The sequence below is a fragment of the Monomorium pharaonis genome, chromosome 5, assembly GCF_013373865.1.
Source record: "Monomorium pharaonis isolate MP-MQ-018 chromosome 5, ASM1337386v2, whole genome shotgun sequence".
Classification (NCBI taxonomy): Eukaryota; Metazoa; Arthropoda; class Insecta; order Hymenoptera; family Formicidae; genus Monomorium; species Monomorium pharaonis.
The window spans coordinates 14,569,827-14,587,911 of record NC_050471.1 but is presented as its reverse complement, the minus strand read 5'-3'; the positions used below and the strand labels follow the sequence as shown (position 1 = coordinate 14,587,911).

At 36.5% G+C, this 18,085-nt stretch overlaps 2 protein-coding genes across 2 annotated transcripts; both read right to left on the bottom strand.

The window, feature by feature from the left end:
* Positions 1-1,539: 1,539 nt before the first annotated feature.
* LOC118645760 (zinc finger BED domain-containing protein 4-like) lies at positions 1,540-7,576 on the bottom strand. The gene is made up of 7 exons (XM_036287467.1): positions 7,568-7,576; positions 7,263-7,344; positions 6,886-7,176; positions 6,673-6,810; positions 5,676-6,586; positions 5,411-5,605; positions 1,540-1,752 (listed from the first exon to the last, which is right to left on the bottom strand). The coding sequence occupies exons 1-7, from the start codon at positions 7,574-7,576 to the stop codon at positions 1,540-1,542; spliced, it is 1,839 nt and encodes a 612-aa protein (XP_036143360.1).
* Positions 7,577-12,742: 5,166 nt separating this feature from the next.
* On the bottom strand, positions 12,743-13,836 carry LOC118645845. The gene is made up of 2 exons (XM_036287603.1): positions 13,439-13,836; positions 12,743-13,086 (listed from the first exon to the last, which is right to left on the bottom strand). The coding sequence occupies exons 1-2, from the start codon at positions 13,491-13,493 to the stop codon at positions 12,848-12,850; spliced, it is 294 nt and encodes a 97-aa protein (XP_036143496.1). The 5' UTR covers positions 13,494-13,836; the 3' UTR covers positions 12,743-12,847.
* Between the last annotated feature and the right edge of the window lie 4,249 nt (positions 13,837-18,085).

Sequence of the window (18,085 nt, the reverse complement as noted above, 5' to 3'; positions counted from 1 at the left end):
TGGCTAATATTAATCCAGATTCTTAAAGTTCATTCTTTTCTAAGCAATTTAAAAAAAAAACATGTCGATACGATGTTTTTTGTTGATTGCACACGAGTTTGAAATTTGCATTGAATTTTAGGGTATTTTAGCGAATAAATGCGGTATTTTTTTAATATTATGAATTTTAAATATCAATATGATATTGCATATTGATTTTATTCGTATTTAACTCAATCATACCGCCGTCATCAGAGTGACCCGATATGCACCATGGGTCAATGTACATCAAAAGATGTAAAAAATAGGCCTTTTTCTCGATTTTTTTTTTCGAAACGTAATGTATGTATTTAATCCTAGTTTTCTTTACTTAAAAAAATACATTCTTAAAACATGTTTCAGAATAAATTTGAACTAAAAATATTAAAACATAGCGGAGATATTGTCTTCGTCGCAAGACCTTGTTGAAAAAAGGTGCTCCGCGGTACAAATTGCAGTTCGTACAGGACTTATTTGAAACAAACCAGCTTAGAATTTTCTTAAACTGTATGAAATTATCTAGTCTTTATCGATTTTTTAAATATCAATTTTTTACAAAATGGCGGCCGTTTAAAGAAAAAAAACGATTTTTTAGGATAAAAATCGGTCGTTTTTTTAACTGTAAAAAAGTAAGGGCTTGAAAAAAAACCGCCACGATAAGGACTGCCTTTTTTGTTAGATTAAGCCCTCCAAATTTTAAGTAAATCGGTCTAGCCATTACAGAGATATTTTTGGTACGCGTTTTGAAAACATGACTTGGAGAAAAACGCGTCTAAAATTTGATATTCGGTTAAAACGTAGATAATTTTTTTTCGAATTTACATAGAGTCATTCACTCCAGGGCCATACAGTGAACCCTCCCCAGATGTAGCGGCATCAAAGGCTCCGATCCTAGCTTGCCGGCGTAATATTCTTGCGTAACTTACCTGCTGCGAAGGATTAGGGCACGTCTATCGCACCCCAGCGTCGTCGAACGCGCTTAGACCTTTCTCGCTATATCTCGGACAATTTTCAAGGAATCACTTTGAAACTTGCAGGGAATATTCTCAAGACCTTGTACTTTACAAATATGCAAAAAACAAAAATTCATTTTTTCAAAATTTCTAGGTGTATGTAGCTCCTTAAAGCTCATTTGTATTGATTATTGTCACTATCCAATTGTCAAAGATAATAAATCATTTGAAGAAGTGAATAATATATTAAAATATAAAGTTTGTAATATAAAGTTTGTAAACTAATAAAGTTAGCATATAAGAAAAAAATGTTAGTAGAACTGAAAGTAACAGAGAGGGGGAGAGAGATTACGATATTCTAAAGGAACAATCCTGAGGGAAAATAATTTCAAGTAATTATATATATGTATAAATTTATATATTTATAAAAGCATAAAAGTAAAACATTATTTATATATAAAGTATAATATAAAAAAGTAATAATAAAAAAGTATAAAATAATGATATATTTAAAATAATAAATTTATAAAATAATGATAAATACAAAGTACAATAAAAATACTTGGGATTACTCCCAGATCTCCCGATCCTCATCGAACAATGGTTCCATGCCGAATAGTCTCCTCAGGTCCCATACGTCGGCGAGATCGTATTGCCTATAAGCATTTTCGATGTTCTGCTCGTTCCGCCATTGATCGGTTTGGCGAAAGTATCGCATCCACCGAGCTTCGGCTGTATTTATAAATCCAAGGATTCTGATTTCCTCGCGTCCAAAATATGGCTGAAAGAAAAAACATTTTTAATTTAATCATGCTGTACTCAAGCTGTACCAAAACAAATTTTTGACATTTTTATATTATATGTTTATATATAAAGTACCTGTTAACCAACAGGCCTACGTATTGATAGCATTCCATTTAGTTTTAAAAATTGAGGTGCGACTGGACGGTACTCTTACGTGAGTTCGACTGTAAATGGCCGTTGTTGATCAATGAGGCATGCCGCCTACGTATGCATACTGAAAAAATTAAAAAATTGATTTATAAACAATCACGCGAATATTCACTTATAACGTATAAAACTTTTACTATTACACAGAAAAAGAATATTCTTGTTTTGATAATATCTATAGTTGTAACAACCGTTTTTCGCGCGGAACTTAGCTCGTCGGGAAGGGTCTAGGGCGAAAAAGGTTCAGAGATGCTATCTAGCAAACGTGAGGATTTTGGTTAACGATACATGATTTTATTATTCTAAATTACATTGATTTCGCGATTATTTACAACGGTGTGAAGAATACAAAATAATCTGGCTTCGCGATATATACAGCGTTGTATTTACCAGTGCCGGCGCGTGTGACGGTGGGCCGATCAGCTGTCTCGACTTGGCGGGATGTCCGCGGAGCGCGCGGTGAGGCAAGTGGTACGTGCCTCGAACTCGACGCTCGGAGCTTGGTGGCCGGCGGGCGCGCGGTGCGGGAGCGGCTGTCTCGTGTTCCCGAGTTTTCGCCGAATTGCTTCGGTAATTCCGCGAAGCGTCTTTGAATTTCGGGGAACGGCGGCGGTCCCGAGAACGCTCGGGGGGAGATAGAGAACACTTCGTGCCGGTTATCGGGCCGCTAGGATCTTTAAGGCGAGGTTTGTAGCCAGCGGTCGAGAGCTCTCGGCGGAGACAAAAAAAACTTTACGCACGCCCCGCGGCTTGCTAGCCAGAAGGAGGAAAAGGAGTTGAGCTAGGCCGAGAACTCTCGGCGATGGCGGAAAACACTCCACCGTGAATCGTAGATTTGGCTTCTCGTCGGAACGGGTTCGGACGGGATGCGAGAAGTGGAGTTCGCTGCTGCCGGGCGGTCTTATATATGGTCCCCGGTAGCTGCTCGGGGATCTTCGGCGGTCCTCGGCCTCCTCTCGATGACGTATCCCCTCGCATCGGGATTCTAGCTCGAGAGGGGAGGATGTATGCCTACGAGATGCGCGTCATCTCGGTGGTGCGAAGATCTTATGGCGGGCGCGTTTGCCCGGTGTTCGGCCCGGCGGTTGGTCGATCGGATCGCCCGGTTGTTAGCCGCTAAAAACGTGGTTTGTTACATAATTTTAAAACGGAAATCTTGAAATGAAATTATATTGCGTTAAATCAAATAACATTTACTTGAATAAAAATTTATTTTAAAATTTTATATAATTTAATCAAGAAAATGATATTTTTGTTATTTAAGAATAATTTTCTTGAACGGAAAGAAAAAAAATGTTGGATAGAAAATACTACATATTCAAATCAAAGATTATAATTTTTCTTAGAATAAAATTATCAAAACAATTATATTCTTAAAATAACATTTACGATATTGAAACAAAACTAATATTTTAAAATTCAAGATTTTCAAATTCTTCTAAAAAGATTATACATTGTTTATATGAAACAATAATCGCATTAATTTGAATATACACTGGCACAAAAAAAAACAAGACAAAACTTTTGATCAAATTTTTAGGCAATCTTCAAAGAGATGCAACTTGGCAAAAAAACACTCAAATTACATGTACTTTTTTTAAATTAAAGGACAAAGACTCTACTTTGAGAATCCCTAGGCGAAAGTTTGTGATTTGTTAAGTATGAACCTTTTGTATCGCATGAAAACCAAACATGTTTTCTTGTTATTAAAAAAAGTAAAATTTGTTATCATTTTTCACAAGTTTCTTGTTAAAATCTTGCTAATATTAATTCAGATTTTTAAAGTTCATTCTTTTTTAAGCAATTAAAAAAAATACATGTCGATACGATGTTTTTTGTTGATTACACACGAGTTTGAAATTTGCACTGTATTTTAGGGTATTTTAGCGAATAAATTACCCTAATTTTTTTAATACCATAAATTTTGAGTATTAATATGATATTGCACATTGATTTTATTCGTGTTTAACTCAATTATACCGCCGTCATCAGAGTGACCCGATGTGTACACCGTGGAGGTTGACGGCTCGATTTTGCACATCATGTGGCCCTGAAAAGGCTGATTTTTTAAATAAAATTAAATTTTTATATTTTATGTATGAGTATGTATATATGTATGTTTACGTGTATGTGTGCATTTATGAGTATAGATGAATGTAATCTTCTGTTGACTTCAGTGAAAATGGTGTGTCAACTATCCATTATATTCGGATCAGTAGAGGAGAACAGGGGAATTGGCACCGATTAAGGAAAAACTGAAAAAAAAAGTGTTACACTCACTATCTATTTCAACTATTTATTATTAAAATAAAAAATTATAAAGCTTTAATTTAGCATAGCGTAAATATTTAAATTTTAATTAAATCAAAAAAAATTAATTTTTTTCGAAACTCAATAAAAACTCCCATTACCCCAGGCACTAGGCAATGAGAATCACCTTAAGAGTAATGAGATGCATTGCTTATGCGAAACATTAAAGCGAGTAAAATACTTATTTCTGAAAATAATAAATAAATCAAATATTTAAACAGTCTTATCATATTCCTATTAATTTAGATCAGTTCAATCATTAAATTTAACTTTCTTTAAAACTTTCTCAAATTTTCTTCAAAAACGACGCTGTTATTATTTTTGAATGTTGTTTTTGTCTGTTTCTGAGTCTTTTTCGTAAATTCCAAAAACAAAACAAACATGTATTCCTAGAGTAATTGGAGCCAGTTCTGATTACCCCATTAGAGTTGGTTCTAATTATCCCGTTGGAATAATTTTCTGTCATTGATAAAAAAAGATTATTCAAAAAATCTTTTTTAATTTCAAATGTTTTGTTAGTAAAGTAAATATATGACTGAGTATCAATAAAGAAAGAATGAATTAAATTAATAGAAACTAAAACTACTTATTTGCTTAAGAAGAAGTCGATGAAAATTGTAAGAAAAAGGACGAAAACACAACGTGCGTTCTCCTGGATAAACAAAACGAGATTGGTGAAATATTCAACTGTCGGAAGAAGCGGTGCTCCATAGGCAATAACTCACGCGCGAGTTCGGACGTTATGCGCGACAGTCATTTGTTTTTAAAATTTTATATCATAATCAAAGATTTCCGATAATAAAACAATCTACATAGTTGCAACACGCTATGAAATTTTTCATTGATAGACTTTTTAAACTTTTTCTATATGAGTAATATAAAAAACTTAAAAATATACCTATGGTTTACGTATTCTTTTTGGTATACTATAGTTAACGTTTTCTAAACATACTTATAGTTTAGTTTACATTCTTTTGAAAATAAATATATGAGTAGTTATTAGTGGTCTAGTTCCAGTATCTTTCAGGTAGAGATCCTAGAAATATAACCTGCGACGCTCTTTTTCCTGCGATTCTATTTCTTTTCGCGCTAATAATATCACCGGCAGCACTAAACAAACGTTCAGATGGGACAAACGTTCCCACAACCACGAAGTATTTCATGGCGACTTCGTATACCTTTGGGTAAATATCTTTCAGTTTTTGCCAAACTTTTAGTGGATCCTCGCTTCTGCTGACGACATTGGTATTAAAAAATTGTCGCAGTTCGATTGGTATGCCACCAGGCTCGTCAAAGTTTGTTGATGAAGATGCAATCAATTCATCGTGAACGTTCCACAAATCTTCTGTTTTCTTAGCATGATTTGATACTTTCTACGATAGCAACAGTAGATTGAGTTTCATTCCGATTTTCTTTCATCAATTGACAGATCTTATTCATTACTGTAGCAACAGCTAATGAGCTGCGGAAGTGCAGTTTCTTAAAGCGTGGGTCTAGTAAGGTGGATATACCGAGAAAAGCGTTTTTTTCGACGTTTGAATCTTCGCCGTGAAATCTTTTGCAAAGTTCTCGTAAAATATTTCTGTGCAGACGTTCCGAAATGTCATGCTCAGTATTGAGTTTTTTCAAAGTTCTTATCAGGCAATTAACGATGGGGATGATTTTATTGCACGTGACGTACAAATCGCCCGACATCTCCGTGATAACGCGTTCGATTGAACGCAAAATGGCACAGGCGTCTTTCAAAATTTGTAGCTCGGCGCGTGTTGTCATCTCTGGAATATCGTCTTGCTTTTTTCGCGGAAGACTAATCAATACGGTGCTCACGTAGTTCGCCAATTGAACGAATCTCTCGATCATATAAAAAAGCGAATTCCAACGTGTCTCGCATTCCTGCTTTAATTTTAAAACCAGTCCACCGTTTTCAACATCTGATGTCTGTAATTCCTTGAGTGCATCTGTTGCTTTGACACTACGTTTGAAGTATGTGACAATAGATTTCACTTTCTTTACCACAATTTGTAATTCTGGTGTTGCAGCAATTGAGTCTTGAATTACTAGATTTAGGGTGTGAGCGAAACATGGCATATGTCTTCGATGCCCAAACGTATCCCGCATCGCTTTCGTGATATTGGAAGCGTTGTCTGTAATTACAGCTACTACTGAATCGGTATTAATGTGCCACTCATCTAGTATCTCGCTTACAATTGTCGGTTGTATATATTCTGCGTTGTGGCTTTCTTCGAGTTCTTTTATTCCAAGAGATAAGCATTCTAGTTGCATAAGTTCAAAATTGATATAATGTACGGTGAGGCCAATATAATTCTGGGTATTAAATGGTTCTGTCCAGATGTCTGTAGTTAAGCAAAGATCTTCGAAAGCATGGTCTTGATTTTCGAATTGAGTAGCTCGTACTTTTCGTCTATCCGTTTTGTAATACATGGTACAGTGTATAGAGGTGCCACGATACTTAAGAGATTCCTAAATCCTTTATCCTCGACCACAGAAAAAGGCTGTTGATCCTTCGCTATCTTATATACCACAGCGTTTGTAATCTTAGACGCTCTGCTACCACCATCTAAAATAGTAAAATTTAAATAAGCTATGATATGCTAAATAAAGGTATTTCTTTATGACTCTCGCTCTAAATTACCAGTGTATGCTTTAATTTTGTTGAAAGTTTTGTCGATGGATGGTTGCTTCTGGATCAGAGTCGAAGAATCTTCCGATGTTGAACGAATTATGTCGGGAATACCCGTTTCTGATCTATGTATCGGGGTACCAAATCTAGACCGCCTAAATGGAATAATTGCCGATGTTAATGGTGAAGCCGGAGCAGGTTCGGTCAATGTAGGATCATCTACATTGGATTCGTCGTAATTGACAAATGTTTGCGTGTAGCATAGCTTTTTTTGTGCAGAATTATCTGTCAGATTAATGTGTCCTGAATGTATCCGTTGTAGGTGATTAACTAAATTAGTCGTGTTTCCATGGTTTTTATAGATTTTTTTTACACAGAGTACATCGTACTGAAATTTCGTCGTTTTTTTACGAAAAAGTCACGCACAAAACTCTTTTTTCGTTTTTGTCTAAGACTGAGGTCGACATTTTGCTGAAATAAATGTTACAAAAAATCACCTCGATTTATATTCGCATTCACGCCAGTGTATTACGAGATTAAAAGGTTATTTATTTTGTTTGTGCAAGTTGTTTAGACTTTCCGCTTTTTGCCCCCTCTATCACATATAGACGATTTGCTGTAACTATAAAATGTCGCCACCATAGCCCCATCACTTTGTAGCGTTACTAGAGCACTAAAAAAGTAGTATTCTCACGTCCGCCATTTTTCTTCAAACTAGCAAGTAACTAACATGAAAAGTTAGGTATGTTTTGTATATATATATACGTCAATAATCTTTGGAAGTACCAAACTTTATGCGACAATGAAACGAAGACACGATATTTATGATCTTGAGACTGTAAAGGTTATTGCGATGTATTATATATATAAAACATTATGCTAGTTACTTTACTGAGTGAGGCCCGATTGCGCACATAAGCGATTGGACACAGTAGTATTTCGCGATTGGACACAGACCCGATTGGACACGGACTCGATTAAACACGGACTCAATTGGACACAGACCCGATTGGACACAGACCCGATTGGACACGGACCCGATTGCACACCGACATGATTGCACACGGACCCGATTGCGCACCGACCCGTTTGCACACGGAAGCGATTGCGCACCGACCCGATTGCACACGACCCGTTTGCACACGAACCGGATTGCACACCGACCCGATTGCGCACCGACCCGTTTGCACACAGATCCGATTGCACACGATACGATTCCGCATCGCAGAATAATGCAAAAACACCTATGGGGGGATGGCATAAAAAATTTAAAATAAATTATTATAAATATTTTATAAATTTATTTTTAAAAAACGTTTTTTAAGTTATATAATCGTTTTCATAAATTATTTAGAAATTATTATTAACAATATATAAAATATATTTTTAAAATGTACTAAAAAATATTCATGGTGTATAAACTCAAAATATTTTTGTATTTTTGAATTATAATAGCATATATATATCTATTTTTAATATTTTTATAAATATTTATCATAATTATTTTATACTTGGCAAACTCAGACATAAAAATACGTACAAAATATTTATTATAATATTTTTCTTTCTTATACATATTTTATAGTCGCAAACCTATGTGGTGCAGAAAATGTTTTGTGCACACACACACACACACACACACACGGAGGGGTGCAAGAGGGGCTTCGCCCCCCTCCCGCACCCACCCCGTCCAAGTCACTAACCCATGTACTATCTGAAATGCGGAATCGTATCGTGTGCAATCGGGTCCATGTGCAAACGGGTCGGTGCGCAATCGGGTCCGTGTGCAATTGGGTCGGTGCGCAATCGGGTCGTGTGCAATCGGGTCGGTGCGCAATTGGGTCCGTGTGCAAACGGGTCAGTGCGCAATCGAGTTCGTGTGCAATCGGGTCTGTGTGCAAATGGGTCGTGTGCAATCAGGTCGGTGCGCAATCGCTTCCGTGTGCAAACGGGTCGGTGCACAATCGGGTCCGTGTGCAATCAGGTCGGTGTGCAATCGGGTCCGTGTGCAATCGGGTCTGTGTCCAATTGGGTCTGTGTCCAATTGAGTCCATGTCCAATCGGGTCCGTGTCCAATCGGGTCTGTGTCCAATCGGGAAATACTACTGTGTTCCAATCGTTTATGTGCGCAATCAGGACAGTCCCTACTTTACTAGTTTGAAAAAAAATGGCGGACGTAAGAATACTTACTTTTAGTGCCTTAGAATGGGCTTAATGCCTCGTCTACAATAAGTTGTTAGTCGTTGGTCGTAAGAAATCTAGCCAATCACAGTTGATCTTAGAGAAGAATAAGCGAATATGAATGATTAAATTTCTTACGATCAACAACTAACAACTTATTGTAGACCGGGCTTAGGCCTGGTCTACAATGGATGTCGTAAGACGTGTCGGATGTCGGGAGCAGTCGGGAGCATGCGCACTACTCTGGCTTTTAGTCGTGAGTCGTATGTCGGTGTTTTTATACGAAACTGCTCATCTCGATCAATTTCGATCGGCACTACAATTTTACGTAAAAAGAAGTGGATTGAAGTTATGTAAAGCACGATGCAAGCCGATGAATATCTTATTGAACTCGTAATAGAAAATAAGTGTCTCTATGATAAAACAGACGAAAACTATAAAAACAATGCAAAGAAAAAAGAAGTATGGACAGCGATAAGTGAAAAATTGAAATATTTGTTGGGAGTTGATATGCCAGGTAAATTGTTTTATTTATAACTTAGTAGGTCTGAATGCATTATATAATTGGTCTTTTAAAATCAATATTTCCTATATAAAGTTTGATTTTGTAAAAGTAAATGCCAAAATTGAGCATAATTCATTTAAAATATGTGCTTTAAAGAGACTTAACTAGGTTAGATTGTTGTGACATAAAATAAACTAATATCGGTGTAAAATGTTATTGTAGCTTATAACATTGAGAAGCGATGGACATCTTTAAGAGATATGTTTAATCGGGAACATAAAAAGCAAAGCCTACCACCATCGAGGTCCGACTATAAGCCTTCAAAGCCATGGGACTTGTATCAAAATTTGTTCTTTTTACTTCCACATATTGCTCACAGACGGTTAGTCTAAAATTATAACATATTCTAATTTTTTAACTCGTTAAAGAAGAGAGCATTTTTAAAAGTTATTAAAATTTAAAGCTTGCGGATAACTTTTAATTTTTGCAAGTTTTATTTTTGGTTTTGGTATTTCTAAACTTTTTTATTTAATTGTGCAGCACATCAACATCATTTTTACCTTCTGAGGATCCTTTATTTGAAGAAAATGTCAGTGATTGTACTGAACAAAATGAGGAGCTAATAATTGCTAATAATAGCAAACATGATTATTCTAATTGGGAAAATTATGAAGGTTTGTATATTTTATAAATATTACAGCATTGTTAGTTGAAAACTAACTGTTGTGAGCGAAACACTCACAACCAATAAATTCATATTATAAAATAAAGGAAATAAAATATTAAAATTATAAGATAGCTCGCCGAGGAAGGCTCGCTATCACAAGGTGTCAGGTGACACATGCCTCGTGCGCTGCCGGCCGGTCATCGCACTGGGCAACGCACCAACCACCTTAAAGAAGTAGCGAAGCCAGCTTAGCAACAATCATGCCACCGGAAATGCATACCTGCATTTTGGCAATTGTTGCTAAACTCGCAAATATTTCCCGCGCGCCGGATGCGCGCGGGAATGACCATATATGGTCATGCGGAGGGCCCGATGCCCCCACTAATAATTAAATCCGCGACACTATTTAAGCCGCTGCCGAACAGCGGCCAGCGGGATCAGTGATTAGAAATCAAGCCGATACGTACGGCCCGCACGAGTGAATTAAGAGTTCGGAACTTAGCCGCTAGCAAATCTCGAGCGAGCAACGAGACGACGCGTTAACTCCGAGTCACGCGCCGTATCTAATCTAGTGTAACACGACGCGGCACCTTCGCCGACCGCAACCAGTGTACAACAACAGAGAAATAAATCTTTTATATCAATTTAACTTAGAATCAGTGAGTGAGTGATTTGAGGACCCTGCCTACAAAAGCCGCCTCTTTCCGCGAGTTCCTACTCCTTGGGCAGCAACGAATCCCGAAAGATCTTTTGTCGCACCGCAAGGTACGGCAAAAATATTTTGTTGTACCGCAAGGCGCAACATAACTACGACTGTTTTCTAGATGTTGATGCATTACCGGATGTGGCTGGCGAAATTGAAATCGGTGACGTATATGCGAGTACTTCCAATGCAAGTTCTTCTAATTGTACCATGCCTGCATTATCGGTTTCCTTAAATAGCGCCTTTAACGGGAAGAGAAAACCCTTGCAACCAATTAACACTAGGAATCAAGTAAAAAATACATATAAGAAACTTCCCGATGCAATTTCTTCTAAAAACCGCCATAGACCATTTACTTCATCATTTGCAAATAATGATAAGTTTTTCGGTAAGAAAAAATTTTGCGAACCTGAAGTGGATCAATTCGTGAAGAAACAGACAATAAAACGCGAGTTACTCGAAAAAAATCTCGACAATGCGACAACAATAATATCAACAGCAGTCAAGTCCATGGCTTCTCGTGCAAACGAAGAAAAACCTAAAGAAGGATGTATCCATATTATTGAGGATGGTTTAAATAAAGTTCAACCAGACAAAAAAATTCAATGCATAATTGAGCTCCTGCAGATCATTCAAAAGTTCACAAACGTTGATGCAGTAAATACGAAGGACCAGTGAACAGTTCATGAACAGTGCTGTCAGTTAAAAATAAATTTGAATAAGCACCCTGATATTCAATAGAATATTATATTAATAAATTTTTAATAGTTTATTTAAAAACTTATTACTCTGAGATTTTTTGTTAAAAAAAATAATTTTTTTTTAATTTTTGTTAATGTATTCGGATGCGACGTTCATTTTTAATTTTTCTTTTATTAGAATTATATTGAAAAATTAATGTAATCGAAATCATAGTGGAAGGAAACATCATGTTTCCTTCCACCATGGAATCGATTACATTAATTTTTTAATATAATTCTAATAAAAGAAGAAAAAGAAATTAAAAATGAACGTCGCATCCGAATACATTTCCATGGTGGAAGAAAATATGGTATTTCCTTCCACCATGATCGATTTTATTTATGAAGTTATTTTTGTTCACCCAAATCGTGCAATAGGTTCGCGCATTCTCACAAACCTTACGTTTTACTCGCAAAAAGCGCACTTACTAAATAATTATTATTTAAGGAAAAATTAAACATTTTATTATCAAAAAAATTATTTATCAGTTTAATTATTTTATTATTACATAAAGCCAAAGAAAAAATTTCTTTTATTTCAATATTTAAATACTTTCTAAAACTAGTTCTTATATCGTATACGAATATTGGATAAATATTTTATTTTTGTTAGTACTGGTTAAAACATGACATTATATGATGTGATATAACTATAAAATACGATGTGATATGTTGTGATATGCGCTTTATAATGTTATGTGATAAAAAAATAAAATAATGTAATATTCTTATGTTTATTATTAACCTTGAATAAAAACAAGCAGTATATTTTCTATGTGATTAAGGAGTAATTCAATATAATAGCGTTACAATATTTAATCTATCACTCGCCATTGCCATAGGATGCTTCCTTCGTCTGAGACAAAATATTGAGCTAGATTTTCTCATTGTCTCACAGCGGCAGCTGTGTCAATATTGGCACCAATTTGTCCCAAAGGATGCAACAAATTATTTTCTCCGACTATATCCCGCCAGTTTCCGGATATTATCTCACCATCATTAGTCTCAAAATCAACAATTCCATGCGGAAAGTACTGCTTATTATTTTCCATCATGATAAAATTATGTAAGCAAACAGTAGCTTGAATAATAGCTTCCCCTGTGCTCAACTTTACAGCTAATGGTCTTTGCAAAATTTTCCATCTCGCTACGAGAATACCGAAGGCATTTTCTACAATTCAGCGTGCTCGTGAGAGTTGATAATTAAATACCTTTGCTTCTATATTTAGCAAATTTCTTCTCGAAAATGGGCGCATCAAATATGTTTTCAAAGGGAAGCCTTCGTCACCGACAAGAGCAAATGGCTGTACACAATCAGTATGAGGCAAAAAACAAGCTTCCGGTAGACATATGGTGTTTTGTTCCAATGCTTCCCGTAGTGCAGTTTTCGACCAAATTCCAGCATCATTCATAGAACCTGACAACAAACATTCGGACATTCTTGAAGCAAATACAGAACATTGCAGCAACATTGCGGCAATGTTGTAACATTGTAGCAACATTACAGCAACATTCTAACATTGCCGCAATGTTACTGCAATGTTCTGTATTTGCTGAGATATAATATCCATACATGTACCAGTATCAGAAGTGATTAAAAATTTAAAATTGTATTTAAACATTAAATAGTTTATTAGTTTTTTTAGTTCAATTTTATTTTTTCAAAATTTTTTCACTAAATTATTTTTTATTGCTTTTGACAATAGTTTTTTTAAATTCCATTAAGTTCTTCAAGTTTAATGTCACCGTAGTGAACAGTTTAAACTTACCATAATCTCCAATATCGACCCAGATAAAACGGTAGTTAGCATCAACAATTGCCATTAAGATTATGCTGAAGAAACCTTTATAGTTGTGAAATGCACTACCGGAATGGGGCGGAGCCTGGATATTGCAGTGTTTTCCATCAATTGCTCCCACGCAATTGGGAAAATTCCATTTATCATAAAATTCAGCAGCAATGCGTAACCATTCATTCTCACTTTGAGGACATATCAGGTATCGAGGTTGCAATACATTCTATATTGCTTTACACACTTCGGGAATGATGGTATACAGAGTTGACTTTTCAATGCGAAACCACAACGAAATTGTTCGAATGCTGTCTCCGTGAGCAAGGAAGCTGCAATATTGAATAATCATTTTCGAAACATATTGTAACCGTGAATTTTCAAATATGATGGGCTACGGATAGCCGCGGGCAATTCAGGGTTCGGGCAGCGGGCTGGTTGAATGAATAACGGAGGCAAGCGGTATATAATTAACAAGTAGTATTTATTATGTTCTAAGTCTAACTAATATTTACAGTGTCCCTGCTCTAATATGTACAACTTAACCTAAGATCTCGCTATGCGAGTCGCGGGTGATTCGCTGTGGCGACGTGTGTCGCGGTGCGCGTGTGCGCGTTGAGTATTCGGTGCCGGATTGGCTGCGGCGGGCGTACGGCCCGTGTATCGATCGGTCGGTGTGTCGATCGGCGGTAGCGGCCGTTCTTGACGATTACGGCGTTCGTGGCGGTGTAGTCTCGGCGGTGTAGTGCGAGGCGGCGTTCACATCGGTCACGGCGGTAGCCGGATTGGCTGCGGCGTTACGGTCGCGGCTGCGCGGTGCGGCGCGGCGCTCCTATTCGCCGAGTCGGTCGGTGCGGCGTTATGGTTGGTCGCAGCGGTGCGCGACTGCGCGGTACGGCACGGAGCTCGGCTCGACAGCCACGGTGATCAGTTGTTCGTCGATCAGCTGTTGTTATCGTCGTGGATCATCCCACGTGGATAACAACAGCTGATCGACGAACAGCTGATCACCGTGGCTGATCCTCCGCGTCGGCGGTTTCCCCTCAGTGCGGGGTCCCCGTGTGCGGTCGGGATCGGTAGCTCAGTACGCGTACCGGGATCCGGGTGACGAGCGGGGCGGTGTTCTGCCACTCACTGCGTGGCGCGAGGAAGCGCTCAGTGCGCGCTAGTGAAGGAAACCGGGTTTGCGGTTATGTTCGGCACTCAGTGCGTGCTCTGGAGGCTCAGCTCAATTCGCTGAGAGGATCGGTCGGCTCACTTCGCTAGACCGGGGAGATCTGCTTTCTTATCACCAGCGGAGGGCTTTTATAGCCCCCGTTTGGTGACAAGAGGAGCGGAGATGTGCGGGGAGACCGAGATAAGCGGAGGGGACTACACGAGGTAGGAGGGTAACGGCCTCGTATCTATATGCCTTAACGTGGCGGACGGCTCGTTACAATATGATTAATAAATTTTTCGTTTTTCATAAAAATTAAAAAACCATGTGTTTGTGATATTTTTAATTTTTGATTGTTACATTATTAGTATTATTTATTATATAAAAGTGAGTAATTCTAACCTTAACGTTGCAGCAAGACGAATTTCGGTTGAAATCGGTTCTCTCTGACTAGTTTTCTGCAATTTCGGCTTCAACAAGTCATGTAAATAATCAAATTGTTCTGCTGACATTCTTATTATTTTGAACAATTCATAATGATCAGTTGTTTTAAGATATAAAAATAAATTTCTATAAGCACCCTGACTTTCTCGAATCTCACGAGAGATATGGGGTTTTACCCACCATCGTTTTATACGCTTGATTTTCAAAAGAAGCAATTTGATTTTTATTATTGCAATCCAAAGTATCAATAGATTGCCTAATGTCACAATTTCTGAATTCATTCTATACAATTTGGATCTTTACCATATCTACCAATATCTTCATCAACGAAATGATTAAGGCCTTTGAACTTTATGAAAAAGTACATTAGGGTCTCCTTAAAAGTTATTAATATGTTCTCTTTAAAATGTTATTTTATGATGATCGTCTATTCAAAATCTTAGTGAGATAATAATCTAGGTTAACACACGCCAGTTTCACTAAGGCCCAGTCTACAATAGATGTTGTAAGTCGTGTCGTAAGAAATCTAGTCAATCATAGTTGATCTTAGAGAAGAAAGAGAGAAGAAAAGCGAACATGATTGGTTAAATTTCTTACGATACGACTTACGACATCCATTGTAGACCAGGCCTAAACCACGCGTCATCCTTCTTCCGACTTCCGAACTTGATTGCAGAACACAAGTCGTAAATTTACCGACAAACGACAATGATACGACTACCTGCAACGACTTACGATATCCGACACGACTTACGGCATCCATTGTAGACCAGGCCTTAAGAAACTGGTCAAAATTTGAAAATTAATTAAATCGTGAAAATCGAAAAAAATTGTGAAAAAAAATCGATTCACTAATAATCGACTGTCTGAATGATCGATTAATAATCACGATTAATTAGTGAAAAAAGATCGATTCTCAAATAATCGAATCAGAATCGCGCATCACTACCTGCCTGTCTCTCTTACTTCGCTCCCTATCTATATCTCCTGTTTTATCTATGCCTTCTAACCTTCTTAATTACTTTTCTCCTCCAAACTAATTAATTACTGTTCTCCTCGACCCTACTCTTCCTCTACTACTCCACCTAACGTACCTGCTCACACCTTCGCCCCTCTCACAATTATTCTCAACCTCTTTACTGCCTTAACCACTCACTCAATCACACGTCACTCACACGCCTGTCAGGATGCCGTCACATGCGGCGTAACTTGCGCCAAATTCGTGTCAGCCAATCAAATTATTTCCGCTACAATACTTAAATCCGCCTAGTTATTTATGCATTTTACTATTGCCAATACGCCAACTAAGGCACTATAAAAGTGAGTATTCTCACGTCCGCCATTTTTCTTCTAACTAGCAGGAAAAATTAGGTATCTTTTGTATATATATACGTCAATAATCTTTGGAAGCACCAAACTTTATGCGACAATGAAACGAAGACACGATATTTATGATCTTGAGACTGTAAAGGTTATTGCGATGTATTATATATATAAAACATTATGCTAGTTACTTGTTAGTTTAAAGAAAAATGGCGGACGTGAGAATACCTACTTTTTTAGTGCTCTACGCCAACTTGCGCATCAAATTCAATTCTTTGTGTAATGCGTGTTTGTAGACGGTAACAAACGGTGTTTTTTAGTGAAACAATTAAAAAAGATGGATCAAGTTCGGGTAAGATAACAAATTCTTTCAATGCTCATTTTTATAATCTTTATTTTTCAAAATAATTTATTTAATAGATAATTAAATGTTTACATTTGTATAGTATGATAAAATAATTCATGGTTATGTTTAATAATTGTGATATTATTTTGTCATTTAATATTTGGACTAATTTTAGCAATTGCTATGCCTTATTGTATATTTTTATTTAGATATTTCTTTTTTTACAGCATAAGTGTAGATACTGCGGATGGCTTTTCCGTTTCAACACAAATTTTATTGATCATGAATGCTTCAAACACTATATTGAAGATGTAGATCACATCAACGTTGATGAAAACTGTTGTGACAATATGTATGATTGCTACATGGCTCTAAATAATATTATTTTGTTTTACTACATAAATTAAATAATATTTTTTAACAGTGAAAAAGGACTCAACGTTTGTCAACAAAAAAGAAAATTTAGATGAGTTACTGATTGAAGCTGTTAGAAGCAAACGTGGGCTTTATGACTGTCGTGTACCCGCTTCAGAGAGAACAGTGTTGCGGAAAAATGCATTATGAGTTGAAGTTTCAAATATACTACAAAGTATATCAAATTATTTAGAAAACTTTTTTTTATTTTATTGTATATAAATAATCTTAAAAGCTTAAAATTAAATTTTCTATTAAAGGATTTCTTAGTTCAGAGGAAGCTAAAGCTCGATGGAAATATTTGCGAGACAATTACATAAAAACCCGTAAAAAAATTGAAACATATATACCCAGTGGATCAGCAGGTAGTGTCGAGAAGAAGTCAAAATTTCAATATTATGCTCTTATGAGATTTCTGAACGATTCATTGCAGACACGACCGTAAGTTATTAGACCTATTTATACTGAAAAGGAAACTAATTTTTTGCGTCCCAATATATATTAGTTCTGTAATTTAATTCGAAGTTAGAGTTTGTAATATACACATTCATTAATTTTAGGACAGTGAGTTCGTTGACAGATGCCAGTGCTAAAAATGAAATGGTTACTTCACTTAATATAGAAAACACGAACAAGCAACATGAAAATATTAACACTGAGCCTTTAACGCTTTTAGCTACCAATAATTCTCCACCAACATCTTTTATTTCTTTACGGACGACACCCACAAAAGATTTTCCATCGATGTTAACTAAAAGCAAAGTATCTATAGAAGCACGATCCATAGGATCAAAACGCATGTTTAATATATTTCCATTTTTTACAGTTAATATTTTTTAAAACTATATTTAAAAAATAATGACGCAAAAATACTGATTTTTTTGTAGAATTGACACAAAACCCTATCAACGATCACGGGCAGCCTGTTGCGAAAAGTAAGTGC